The sequence below is a fragment of the Echinops telfairi genome, unplaced genomic scaffold (assembly GCF_000313985.2).
Source record: "Echinops telfairi isolate 266 unplaced genomic scaffold, ASM31398v2 ScPeMD7_28;HRSCAF=97, whole genome shotgun sequence".
NCBI lineage: Eukaryota > Metazoa > Chordata > Mammalia > Afrosoricida > Tenrecidae > Echinops > Echinops telfairi.
Genome location: NW_022103925.1, coordinates 873,141 through 886,045, shown reverse-complemented (window position 1 = coordinate 886,045; position 12,905 = coordinate 873,141). Strand labels below are relative to the sequence as shown.

The following is a 12,905-nucleotide window of genomic DNA, read 5'->3' as shown; positions in this document are numbered from 1 at the left end:
CATCCATCCATCCATCCATCCATCCATCCACCCACCCACCCACCTTCCACCTATTATTCCTCTGCTCACTGCCCATCCATCCGTTGACCACACCCATCTCTCCTCCATCCATCATCCACCCACCCTCCATCCCTCGGCTTTCTTACTTGACCATGGCCACAGCCTTCATCACCTGCAGCACCTGCTCCATGTGTTGACACCCAGGGCTCATGATGCCTGTTCTAGGAACAGTGACAGTCAGTTGCCTTTAATCAGACACACAGCGACTCCGAGTGTCTGAGGAGAGCTGTGCCCCTCAGGGGACTTGGCGGCTGCGGTCAGCCACCACGCTGTCCCCCCTGCTCTGCCCCACTGAGACCTCTTCACAGCCACATGGACACCCACAGGCAGGCAGTCAGTGGCTGTGCATGAAGAGCCCTGGCTGGGGGCAGACCGGGTCTCTGTGCTGCATGGAAGATGGGGATTCTCCCCAGAGCCACCCTGCCCCACTGAACAGCTGCAGCCAGCCAGCTCAGACTCACATGGGCCCCCACCTGTCCCGGTGGGCCAGGACAGAACTCCGCCCTATGGATTCTCAATGGCTGGTTGTTCAGAACTGGACAGACAGACTTGTCTTCTTACGTGCCTGCAGGCGGATTTGAACTTGTGGCATTCCAGAGAGGGCTTGAGGGCTTGCCCGCCATGCCAGGACACCCCTGTTCTGGAAAGCAAAGCTACCTAGGATGTGACCCCTGTCCAGTAACTGGCACAGGTTCACGTCTGTGTGAACACGCTGTGTCCAGGGCTGCTTCCTGACAGCTACGAGGGGCTGGGCAGGTGGGGGGGCTCTGGCCTCTGGTCCTGCCCAGGCTCCTGGCTCAAAGCTGCCACCTGTCTATGAGCTTCAGGACCAGAGGGACTAGGGAGAAAGGCGGAGACCCCTCCTGAAAACCAGCCGCCAGAGAGCCCTGTGATCCCAGCCCGTCACAGGGGTCACAGCGCCTCGCGCGGGGGCTGGGAGTGGCAGCGAAGCAGATCCGGGCTCCCTAGGGCTTGCTCACTTTGGGCTGCTCACCGCAAGGTCAGCAGTTCACAACCACCAACGGCTCTTTGGGAGAAAGACAGGGCTTTCTACTCTCATAAGGACCGACAGTCCTGGAACACCCCCCACCCACCCCCGGCAGTTCTGCCCTGTCCCACTGGGTCACTGTCGGTCGGTATCAGCCGGGAGGCACTAAGGGAGGGAGCGAGTGAGTTCTCTGGTCTCTGAGGGGAGCAGGCAGGCAGGGGGCCAGCATTCTGCTGACCTCACTTTGACTACCCCCTCGGGCCTCAGTAAAGCAGGGTGGCACCCCCCCCCCTCGGATCCCAGGGACACCCACTCACTCGATGCACAGTGGGCTCTCTACCTCGGGCCAGCTTGTGGTCTAGCTGGGCAGGGCTGGGCGGTGCCCCCTGGCAGGACCTCTGAATCACTGAGCACGTGTGTCTCCTTTGCAGAAGGCCAGCTGGATGATCCTCAGGGGGGACACAGACACCAGGACGAACTCCCCAGACCTGGACAGCTGCTCCTTGTCCCTCAGCAGTGGGCCGGACAGAGACCTGACCCAGAATGCACCGAGCCTCAGCCTCTGCTCACGTGAGTGGTTCTCATGAACACAGAGCCCCAGGTCCAGTCCGAACGACCCCACCACCCCAGCGAGCGAGCAAGCGAGCGAGGGGATGGGCGACACGGGGACAACACACCCGGCTGGAGCCTGGGCCCACCTCAGCCCACAGGGCCTCTCGCTACTCTCCTCTGGCCGGCCGGTCCCCCAGAGCCTTGCCAGACCTGGAGCCTCAGCTCCCTCCCTCGGGCAGGCAGGCGGGGCCTCAGCAGGGAGAAAGCCAGTTTCTTGCCCGCCTCCCGCCGCCGGGCGGGGCGGGCGCTGGAACACTGAGGTCGCCGCTGTCAGGTGGGGGAGGGCGGACGGCCAGGTACCCTGTGTGTTTCCAGATGTGATGAAGGGTTGGCGCCGTTACTGACCGCCCAGAACTCGGTAGCACAGCTTCTCCTGCACGTGGGCTTGCCCATCTCGGTGGCACATGGGGGACCATCTGTGGGCAAAACTGGAGGCTTAGCTGGGGGTCAGGGCGCCGAGGGGCTGGACACAGGGGACAGACCAGCTGTGTTCCTGCTGGCCGGCCGGTGAGGGGGGCTGGGGGCCTGGTTGAGACATTTGTTGTCTCAGAGTGGGGAGCTCAGCTCCACACCCTGGTGCCCGGCCTGGCCAGTAGTGATACTCAGGAAACAGACCCCCCCTCTCCCTCGCCTGCCCTTCCCTCCGTGGCAGTCCCATGATGTGCTCACCGGCAGAAGCTGACCCTCTTCCCCGTGGGAGGGCCGACCATGGAAGCTCTCAGTGTGACGTGTTCGACATTGCTGAGAAGCAGAACAGGTGGAGGTGCCCCCACTCACTGCACCTGGTGATGTCATCCTGTGGCCACACCATAAGGGTAGCTCGTGGGAAGGCAGGCAGAGGTGCTGGGAGCAGTGAACTCAGGGGCATCATCTGCCATCTCCCTGCCTGTCCACACTTTCCCCTGGACCTACAGCAGGGCAGAGCCTCTGGACCCTGCTGGGCCTCGCCGAGGGTCCTGTCACAGCGCCAGTCTGGTGCCCCCACCTGTGGCACCAGCCTCACTCCGCTCATGACACCTTCAGCACATCTCACCAGGTCTGAGCGCCTCGCTTGATCATCCATCCGTTCCTCCGCCACAGCTATTGAGCATCGGCTGGTGCTGGGCAGGGCTTTAGGTGGGTGACAGGCCCTGATGGGTGGGGTTCAGTCTCTAGCTCCCAGCAGGGGAGCCAGACGACCCAAGCAGTACGGCTGTCTACACACGTCCCGGTGGTTCTCAGCCGGGCAGGGCCTCCCGGGGAGAAATATTCTCAGACCAGCAGTGTCTGCTGCATCCCACTGTCCTTTCTCTCCCCCGCCTGGCATCGGTGGGCGTGGTTTGCATGGTGTGTGCACCAGGTGGTAGAAGGGACTCCCCTCTCCACTCGGGAGATGGGGGTGGGGCTGATGGTTTCTGTGGTAAGAAGAGGCAGGACCTGGGCTCACTGCTGCCCCCAGGGGACGTGTGCCAGGTGGTCTGTCCCACCTGGACCTGGAGAGAGGCCAGCGGCTCTGCGCCTCATGGTTCAGGCCCTCCCGGTCCTGTCCTCTCTCTCGGTGACCCTCCCTGGACTGTCAGAGGCGTGCTAGACTAATAAAACCCGTTGGCAGCCCCGGGTGTGGCCAGAGGACCCTGTGGTTTCTTGAAGGGACTCACGTCTCCCGAAGATACAGGCCCTTCCTCGGGCCCAGTCCATGTGCTGCTGTGGAGCCGGGGAGCTTACTTTGAGGACGAAGGTGCGCCTGGCCCAGCCCTGGCCTTCTTACTGCGTCCTCTGCAGGGGACAGGTGGGTACTGGATAAGGAGGCCACAGAAGAACCGATGCGTCTGACCTGCTGGAGAAGCACATCGAAGTTCTGTGGACAGCCCCAAGGACAGGCCAAACTGCGTAGGAAGAAGTCTGGCCAGGGGCTGGCTCCCTAGGGGCAAGGATGGTGGGACGCAGTCTCCTGTGGCCAGGAGAGACCAGTCTCTGGAGAAGGATACCGGACTTGGTCAAGTGGAGGGACGGTGCAGGAGAGGGAGGCCCCGGGTGAGATGGATGGACTCACGCAGTGCTGCCCCCAGGGCTCAAACAGAAGAATAACCGAGAGGCCGGCCGGCATTTAGCCATATTGTACATGCCGTCCCTCTGGTCAGCCCCGATGAGGGACGGGGAGTATGCATGGCGGCGTCTGTGGTGATCTGGGAGCCACTCCAGGGCTACTGTGTAGTGAACAAGAAGATGTGAGCCCACGCTGCTCGGAAGGGGGTTCTGAAGGGCTTGCTCTCTGGAGGGGCGCTCGGACTTGATAGCCCCCCATCTCCATGGCCAGCCCTCCGCCCCCCGTCCCCACTCTGGTTGCGCTCTGTCCCTCTGCTGAGCCCGGGGACCGACAGCCATGGCAGACCATGATTCCTGAGGCAGAGCCTCTCGGCCCACCGCAGCCCTGGGGGATGGCAAAGCAGGACTCAGGACACCCCTGAACTCCTTGGGGGCCGCACACCCTTCTGCAGGCCACGCTTTGCCCAGGTTCTGTCCTGCAGGAGGGTTCTCGGAGCCTCAGTGCTTAGGGCCCCTGTCCCTGCATCGTGGCCGGTCACCAGGTGGGCCCCCAGGCTGGCATCGGCGCAGACCCTCAGGGTGGTCCGTGTAACCCAGCCACTCTTGGGACAGTGCCAGAGGCAGCAGACCCCCTGCTTGGGGTCAAGCTCCCCCACCACCACCACACGCACACGCACGGGGCCTGGGCCCACCGCACCGCACTGAAGCCCAGGGTGGCCCTCGTCCTGCCCCAGGGCTTCTCCAGCCTGCCTGCTGTGGGTGTGTGGGGTGGTGTTTCAGAATCACACTTGAAGGCCGGCCATGTCAACCCCTCAAAGACCACCCGCCCTAGGAGGCGTGCTCTAGGACTCAACCATGGGAACTGGGTGGGGTCACTGTTGGCTGTCCCTCTGGGTTGTAATCATTTGACCTGACCCTCAGCTTCCCCGTCTGTAAAATGGGCTAGTGCTCTCTCCCAGCTTGTGAATGCCATGTGCAGAGACCTTACAGCCGGTGGTTCTCAGCCCCAGGTGTACATGGAGACCACCTGGGACCTTGAGAACCCACTGCTGGCCGGTCCTGCCTCAAGAGGACATCCGTATGATGGGTCTGGACGGGAGCCTGAGAGCCTGCTCTCCCGCTGCTTTAAAAACGACCCTTTAAAAACCCAACCGCTGTCCTGAGAACAGAGAATAGCTTGACTGAGGACCGCCCGCCGCGCCAGCCTGGACACGAGCTGCTGTTGGGGGGGTTGCTGGACAGGGTGTTTAAAGAGCCGTCCGCAGAGCACTCCAGCAGAGACTCACAAGTTCCCTGGGAGCACGTGGGAAACAGCTGCATGAAATCTCACCAAAGAAATAGAAGGCGAGCGCGTGCACACACGTGCACAGAAGTGAACGTGAATGAGTCTACAAGTCGTCGTTCGGTCACCAAACACAGCGTTCAAGATGTCAACGTCTGAAAAACACTGTCACCGAGGTTTTAAAGTCACCGCGCAGGCTCAAGAGCAGCGCAGCTGGAGGACTAAGATCAGTGAGTTTGACGCTAGAGCAGTAGAAACGATACAATCTTAATGAAAGAGAGATGATGGGGAGAAGAGGGCTGGGGTGGGGGCACCGTCAGGGACCCGTGGGGCAGCATCGTTTGAGAACCACGGCCTGAACCTCTGGTGGAAACACAAGACCCTACCGTCTTGGTAAGCTGAAGAGCCCCACGGGGTGACCCCAGGACACCTCATGGTCAAGGTCAAGGTCGGGATGGACCAAAGAAGACATCCTGAGACGGCCAGACAGGAGGACGCAGGACGGATGGGCGGACTCCACTCCGAACGACAGCATATTTCTCCCCGGGTACAGTGGAGGTCAGAGGGAAGAGGGATGAAGGGGCCACGTGCCAGTGCCGTGGGAAGACCCAGGAGGGGCAGGGGCGGGGGGCAACAATCACATCCTCAGACAAAGCAGCGAGAGAGCACCTGGCCGCTCGCAGGCCCACCCATAGAGAACAGGTGGAGGAAGCGCCACACAGAGAGGAAGTGCTCTCAGAGGAAGGCTCAGGCAGGCGTCCACCCACTCAGCTGCCTTGCCCCTCAGGGCAGACCTGACGGGCAGTGGGAACACGCCCGGCTGCTTCCCACAAGGCCAGCAGTTCGAGGCACCAGCTGCTCCACAGGGGAAAGCGGGGCTTCCTGTTCCTGGAGGCCCCGGGCCACTCTGCTGTCCCGTGGGCGCTGCCAGTCAGCGTGGATGGCAGGCGGTGAGAAAGGTCTGAGGGTGACAAGTGTGCAAAGCCCTCAGGTGTGACCATGGAGGGGAAGTGGGAAGGATCCTCCTGCCGCGGCAGAGCCTTGGCTCTAGTAGGTGGCCGCTGTGTGGAACGGTTTCCAGAAGCTGCACCGTTGGTCGCAGGAGCAGGGGTGAGGGGGGGCTTCCACTGGTTTCAGACTCGAGCAGGTGGGGGTGTCTGAAGTGTGCACTCAGAGTGGCCTGCAGCCCACTGACCCCCAGACTGGAATCTGTTGTCTGGGCCAGGGTCTGAGAATCCCTTGTGACCTGCATGACAACACCCCCCCCCCACACACACACACACTCTGGGCCTGCCCAGAAAAGGGTGGGGGCTTGGACTGGATATAGATGATGCCATGGCCCTCAGTCTGTCCCTGAACACAAGGACCCGAGGGGGTATGTGTGGGGGGAGAGTCCTGAACAATGGTCTAGTTTGAGGCGGTCACCCCTCCGCCCCCAGGAGGCCTTGTCCACAGGCAGCACCAGGGGCCACAGCTGAGGGGGAACCCGCTCTTCCATTGCTCCAGCGTCACCTGCCCCAGGCCCCACCTGCCTCCGTTGCAGCTCCAGGCCTGTCCTCGGCCCCTCCTGCGTGCCACCTGCCTTCCGTGACCATCCGTCCTGTGTCTGTTTCAGGGTCCCTCTATTCCCAGTCCGACTCCCTCCCTCGGCACGGGAAGAATGGCCTGGACCACCAGGTAGGTACTGCCCCCCGGCATGCATTGCTAACACTCCTGGGCAGGGGAGGGGGTGCTCTGCAGCTTCCTGACCACGCAGCCAGGAGCAGGGGTCTTGGGGACCCCACCCCCACTCCATGCCCAGCATGTGCCACCAACCATCACCAAGGCCTATGCACAAGAGCATGTCTTCCTGACCATGTAGCCAGAGCAACGGGCACAGGACCCCCACTACCCACCCACCCAGGGCTGTCACCACCTCTGTTCTGTGCAGGCAGAGGCGAGCAGAGCCAGGGACACTGCTCTCTACGTCACCAGGCTGGTTCTCCCCTGACAGCCTGTCCAAGCACGTGAGGCCATCTCCCCACCCCTGCTTCTAGAAGCATCTCAGCTGCCATTCTGAGACGGTCACTGGGCAGCCCACGGGCCTTCAATGTGCTCTTCTTAGATCTCTCTCACCAGTGCCAGCTCCCATGGGTGCAGGAGGAGGTTGGAGAGGCCACAGCTGGGCCGGGAGCCTCAGTCTTCACGAGGCCCCCCGCAGAGCACGGTGCATGTCCAGAGGAACAGGCGGGCCAGAGAGGCTGCCCCCGGCCTGGTGCACGCAGGCCCTCCCCTGGCTGGCCTTGGCCCAGTCTGGTTTGGGCATCCACCCCACCCACCACCTGAGTTTCTGAATTTTGGGGTGCTGTGTCTGAGCCCCAAGAGCTGACCCCTGACAAAGCCCTCCCTGCAGACATGGCTCTGGACGTGGGACCAGGAGCTCCCCCAGAAAGTGGGGTTCTTGTCCATCACCCCAGGGCTCAGCTGGGCCCCCGGGAGGACCCCTGCCTCATCTTACTCCCTAGGGGCGGCTGTTGAGTTCAAACCCTCAACTGAACCAGCTGACCACCGCACCGCCGTCAGGGAGACCACTGTGACCTATAACGACCCTGTGCAGGATTCCCACGCTGTTAGTCTTTACAGGGGCCAACAGCCTCATCTCTCTCCCCTGGACCGGCTCGTGGGTTTGAACGGCCCACTTTGTGGTTAGAACCCAGGTCCTAAACCCGAGGGTCTGAAAAGCCAACTGTTTTCCATTGCTGACATGAGTGATGACGGTCCCTGGGGTGCTGTGGGTTGAGCCCCCAGATCAGAGGATCAATGCCCCCAGGGGCTGCTCAGGAGAAGGACGGGCTGTCTGCTCAGCACGGGGTTCTGGCCCTGGGCAAGGCCCGTGGTGCAGCCGGTGCTGTGTTGTCAGATGAGGTGGGGCCAGTGGGGCAGGCTTTAGTTTGTGGGTTGCTTGGAGAAGAGCGTTGACCCCTGTTTTGGGGGGTCTTTCTGTTCCTACTGGCACACCGGCCTGTTTCTCTAAGATGTGGGTGTCCCTGGGTCCTCCTCGTGCCTCAGTGCAGGGGGTGGTGGGGGTGGACAGACACTGATCCCAGTGCCGCCCAGACCCTGGGCCGTGTCCTTCACTGTGGGACTTTCCAGGGAGTGCCTGTGGGCAGAGTACTGCCCCCATGCCGCCCCCCACACACACATGCGGGGGAGGGGAGTGGTGGGGGGTGGTTTGGGACTGTCTACCTGCGGACCACAGCGCAATGCGTAACCTCTACTGTGGATACAACTCAAGTGTGGCAGGTAACGCCTGTTAGGTGCCTCGTCTAGCGTCAGACAGGGGACCTACTGAGGAGATGGTGGTCACAGGTGAGGTCTATTAGATGCCTCTTCTAGGATCAGACAGGGGGTCTCGTGAGGAGACGGTGGTCACGGTGACACAGCCAGAGCCACAGTTGCAAACATGACAACAAACATGACAACAGTTACAGCAGCGGCGGCAGCTACATGAGGTCTCTGACTAGCAGAGACAGCAAACTCGGTGAGATAGGCCGATGAGGGGAACTGTGAGGGCAGGCTTCCCTGACCTACCTGTGAAAATGGTCCCTTGTTGACGGCAGACAAGGCTGGGCCTGGCAGCCTTCCGAGTGGAGCCTTGTCCGCTCCTACCTCAGGATCTGCCCAGCCCTGCACATCCTGTCCCGGCTCTGCCCGGACTCGCTGGCTCTTGGGGAAAGTTACCCAGTGTCTCGTCTTTGGGGCTCTTTGGTAGCTGGGTTTTCACAGGCAGGCCTGCAGGCCTCTCCTGTGCCTCACCTGCAGGTGGGCCTGGCCTTGCTCACCTGCTGCTCCAAGACAACCAAGGCTTCACCATTCACATCACCTCTTTACTTGGAGATGAGAATGGGCCCCAGGTTCCCCCGGCCCAGAGACAGGGCCGGGACCTGGGCTTGTAGCCAGGAGTGTGGCCACCCGCCATGCCGGGACGTGGGCACTAGGGGGCAGTGTGTCCCCGCTGAGAGGTGCCCAGGCCATAGGAAAGCCAACCTGGCCATACCGAAGAGCGGAGCCCATGCCCATGCTCACAGGGGCACCCGGCTGCTTGCTCAGGGCACGAGGAATGTGGGGGAAGAAACACGTTTGGGAACCCCAAGGTGGGTGGGGGGCAGAGTGATGCCTGAAGCAGGGGCAGTCCAGGAGACCTCTTGGGGGCCCGGGGGCACCTGACTCTGGGGTCAGTGGTTCTCAACCCCAAAGGAGTCACAACCCACAGGTTGAGAACCACTGGCCTAGGTCCTTGGCCCAGATCTTGAGCCAGGCAGCAAGACACTTGCCCTGGGCATGGAATTTCAGGGGGCACCTGAGAGTTCAGCTATCAAGATAAGCACCAATTATCAAGATAAGCACGAATTAAGCCAAAAGGCCTGATAAACCCACTAGCTGGTCCTTACATAGAGCCAGGCTCCAGCCACTCCCTCGGGCAGCCCCCTGCACCGCCCCACCCTCCTCCTGGCTCTGCCCACTGCCCCCCACCTCATTTCTCCTCTTGACGGCGAAGGCTTTGGAAGGGAGCTCCTGAGACCATCCCTGCTCCGTGCTCAACTTCGAACGCCCTAACCCCCTACCCCCCTCCCCAGAGACCATCCCTGCTCAGTGCTCAGCTTCGAGCGACCTCCCCCCCTCCCCCCCTCCCCAGACCCTCAATCCTCCTCCACAGTCGGTGCCCAGCCGGCAGGCAGTCGGACAGGAGCTCAGGCTGCAAACACCACCTCTAGTCACTGCAGCTCCCCTTGAAATGTAACACCCCCACCCCCATGGGGTGGAGCCCAGCTCTGAGCGGTGGGCAAGACGCCCAAGCGGGGGTGAAAGAGGTGTCTTCAAGGCGCTGGGGCCATGGGTGGCAGGCCCATGGAACAGAGCTGGCTGGGGGACCGGCCTGTAGGGTCTGCTGATGGCCCGGGCCTGCAGTCAGGTGTGGGGACCCTGGGGTGTCCTTGGGTGACGGGGACCTCAAAGGAGGCAGAGAGGGGCTTGGGGGTGGTGCTAATGGGGCAGCAACTGCATTGGCAGAATTGGGCGAATGGGTGTCAGGGCAGCTGTGGGGTGAGGGGACAGGCTCATGTCCCCAATGTCCCTACGGGGTCTCATGGGGGGCCCTCAAAGGTGCTTCCCCAGGTAGGGGGTGAGACCACCTGGAGGGACCGATGCAGAGGCCGCTGCATGCCCGGGGCTGAGGAGGGACTGCAGCACCCGTGCTGACCCTCCTGTCCCAGCCGGCGGAGTGGCACCTGGCTCGGGAAGGACTTACCTGCCTGGCCCGATGCCTGCTCACCTGCCCACTACCGTCCCTCTCTCTTCCAGAATGCCAATGTGGCCCCTCTCGGAGAGGACCCGGACTCCAGCTGGGGCACACGAGGTATGGGGGTGGGGTGCTGCTAGCAGAGGGTCCCCATGGCGTGGCAGGTCCATTCCCTGGCCCCAGGGTTACCCGCCTGTAGGGCCCTCTCTCCCTGAGTGGCCTCCGGGGGCAGTGAGCTGCCTGCACAGTGGCCCTGCAGGGCAGAGGTGACCCCAATGGCCCATCTCGATGAGCAACTCAGCTTCTAACCCTCTGCACCCTCCAGGAGGCAGGGTGCTCTCCTGGGCACAGGCCCTGAGGACGACGGGGAGTTCTGGAGGGCTGGGGGAGGGACCCCGGTGTCAGCTGGCTGATTCCCACAGGAGCGGCTGAGCATGGGGCAGGAGAACCCACCATCTGAGGAGGACATCCACACCCCCTGCTCGGAGCCGGCATGTCTAGACCCTCTCCCACACTTGGGAAACTAAGGGTTGGCTGCTCTGGGCAGCCATGCCATGCTCAGGGGCTCCCAGCCCCTGGCGTCCCTCCAAGCCTGGAGCCTGCACTTCCCTGGGGCCCTAGGTGTGTGTGTGTGGCAGGGGCTCACTTCCCAGTCTCTCTGCCCTGTTGCTGGGGCCAAGGGGCTCCCTCTGGTCTGTAGCCAGGCAGGCTCGAGAGGAGGCACCGTACAGGCTCATAAACCAGGAACAGTGCGAGCTGGGGGGTCAGTCTCCCCAACATCCCAATGGGTCTGCCTGCACTGCCCACTCTGCACCTGGGTAAACTGTGGCAGGCAGCATTCTCAGGGGGCCCCATGCTCTTCAAGGCCCATCCTCAGTGTGGGGGCCAGGTCTGGAGGAAAGGGGGGCACATAACGGGTGCCTGGGCTGAGCTGACTGCATGTCCAGGCTAGGGTCCCGAGGGAGGACAGGGACACGCCCACCCTGGCTGTGCTCTCTAAGACTCTCATGCTTTCTCCCCCCCACCCCCCTTCTCTCTTTCAGAATACAAGGTAAGCGGCCACCCGCCCACCTGGCCTCCACCTGCCGCCCACCCAGGTCACAAGTTCCTTTGTTGTGTGCCCCTGTCCCACCTGCCTCTCCCTGGGGCTCAGTGCCCCGGTTTGAGTGTGACCTCGGCTTCTCCCCTCAACAGATCTACCCGTATGACGCCCTCATTGTCACAAACCGGATTCGGGTGAAACTGCCCAAAGATGTGGACCGGACGCGGCTGGAGGTGAGGAGAGCGGGGGGTGAGGGCGATGCGCTATCCTCAGCAGGTACTTGCTCTGTGTGTGTGGTGAGAGGCCCCGCAGGAAGACAGAGCCCCACGACTGTGTGTGGGTCAGGGCGGGAGGGGCAATGCTCAGCTCCGCCTCCTCTGCCCTTTCCTTGGGCTCCAGCCCGAAAAGAAGCCAGGGCTTCTTTGAGTGCCCCCGCCTCTGGCCACCTTCACACCGCCCCAGAAGGATGGCGTGCCCCTCAGGAAGCAAGCCCGGGTACAGACAGCGCAGAGCAGTGTCGGGCGACACGGGTGACGTGGAAGAATCGGGCTTGCTGAGCCTTCCTGTGTGCCGAGTGCCTGCCCGCCCAGCGAGGCAGCAGCAGCTCCCACGCCCCTGAGCCTTTCTCCTTGGGAATTCCTTGCTTGTTAATGACCATTTCTCTAGAACTGGATTCTGTGGGCCGGGGCCTCCTAAAGGGACCGTGCTGCCTGATCTGTGCCCTGGAGCTGAGTGCACAGGAGGTGCTGTGGGGGTGTGGGACCAGCCCCTGGGCAGTGGGAGGGTGGGGATACCTACCAAGACCCGAGGACTTGGGTGGAGTGGACTCCAGGAGAGACCGGGACTGGGCCAGCAGAGGCAGGGCAGGGAGACCTGAGAGGGGGCACCTGGCTGCCTGCACTGGGCCTCACGCTGACCCTCCTCCACCGGGCGGCCGTGTGTGGATGGGGGTTCCTTGGGGGCGTGTCCCTGCACTAGAAGGGGGCTCTGAGTGGGCACTGCTGTCAGGGGCCGGGACCAGGTCCACTTCCCCAGTGTGAGGCCGCCGGTCTGGAGTCGATACCCCCCACACACCCCCACACCCCCACACACACACTCAGGTTGTTGTGGGAAAGCCTGCAGGGGCAGTGAGGAGCAGCAGCTGGGCTTTCTCCCCAGATCTGGGGTCCAGGGGCTGGAGGCTGCCTGAGGCTACAACGAGCACCCTCCCTGCCACCTGAGGTTCTGGGGGCTCCCAAGGTCCTTGGAAACATCACCCCTTCTCTGCCTCACCATCATCACATGGTCCCCCCACCCCCGCCGCATCTGTGTGTCTGTCACATCTCACGTCAGGGGCACTGGTGGTGATGTTGTTACATGTTGGGCTGCGATCCGCAAGGTCTGCACTTCGAAACTACCAGCCGCTCCGTGGGAGGAAACCAGAGCTTTTGATTCCCATAAGCAGTTACAGGGGTGCTGTGCATTGGCCCAGGACTCGGTGGCAGTGAGTTTGCGAGGTGGTGGGGTGGGCTGCTGTGCTAGTTGCGTGGTCAGTGGTTCAAAACCCCCAGCTGCCCGGAGGGAGGAAGATGAGGCCATCTGCTCCCACAGAGTCACAGCTGTGGGACTCCCCCCCCCC

At 62.5% G+C, this 12,905-nt stretch overlaps 1 protein-coding gene across 11 annotated transcripts in view; it reads left to right on the top strand.

The window, feature by feature from the left end:
• The window catches only part of ABLIM2 (actin binding LIM protein family member 2), a 62,360-nt gene that overhangs the window by 43,715 nt on the left and 5,740 nt on the right, over positions 1–12,905 (top strand). For all 11 annotated transcript variants that reach the window (XM_045289451.1, XM_045289453.1, XM_045289452.1 and 8 more), the window contains 5 exons: positions 1,480–1,618; positions 6,583–6,644; positions 10,308–10,362; positions 11,289–11,296; positions 11,440–11,520. In XM_045289451.1, coding sequence (XP_045145386.1) covers positions 1,480–1,618; positions 6,583–6,644; positions 10,308–10,362; positions 11,289–11,296; positions 11,440–11,520 — 345 coding nt within the window. The remainder of the gene's footprint in view (positions 1–1,479; positions 1,619–6,582; positions 6,645–10,307; positions 10,363–11,288; positions 11,297–11,439; positions 11,521–12,905) is intronic.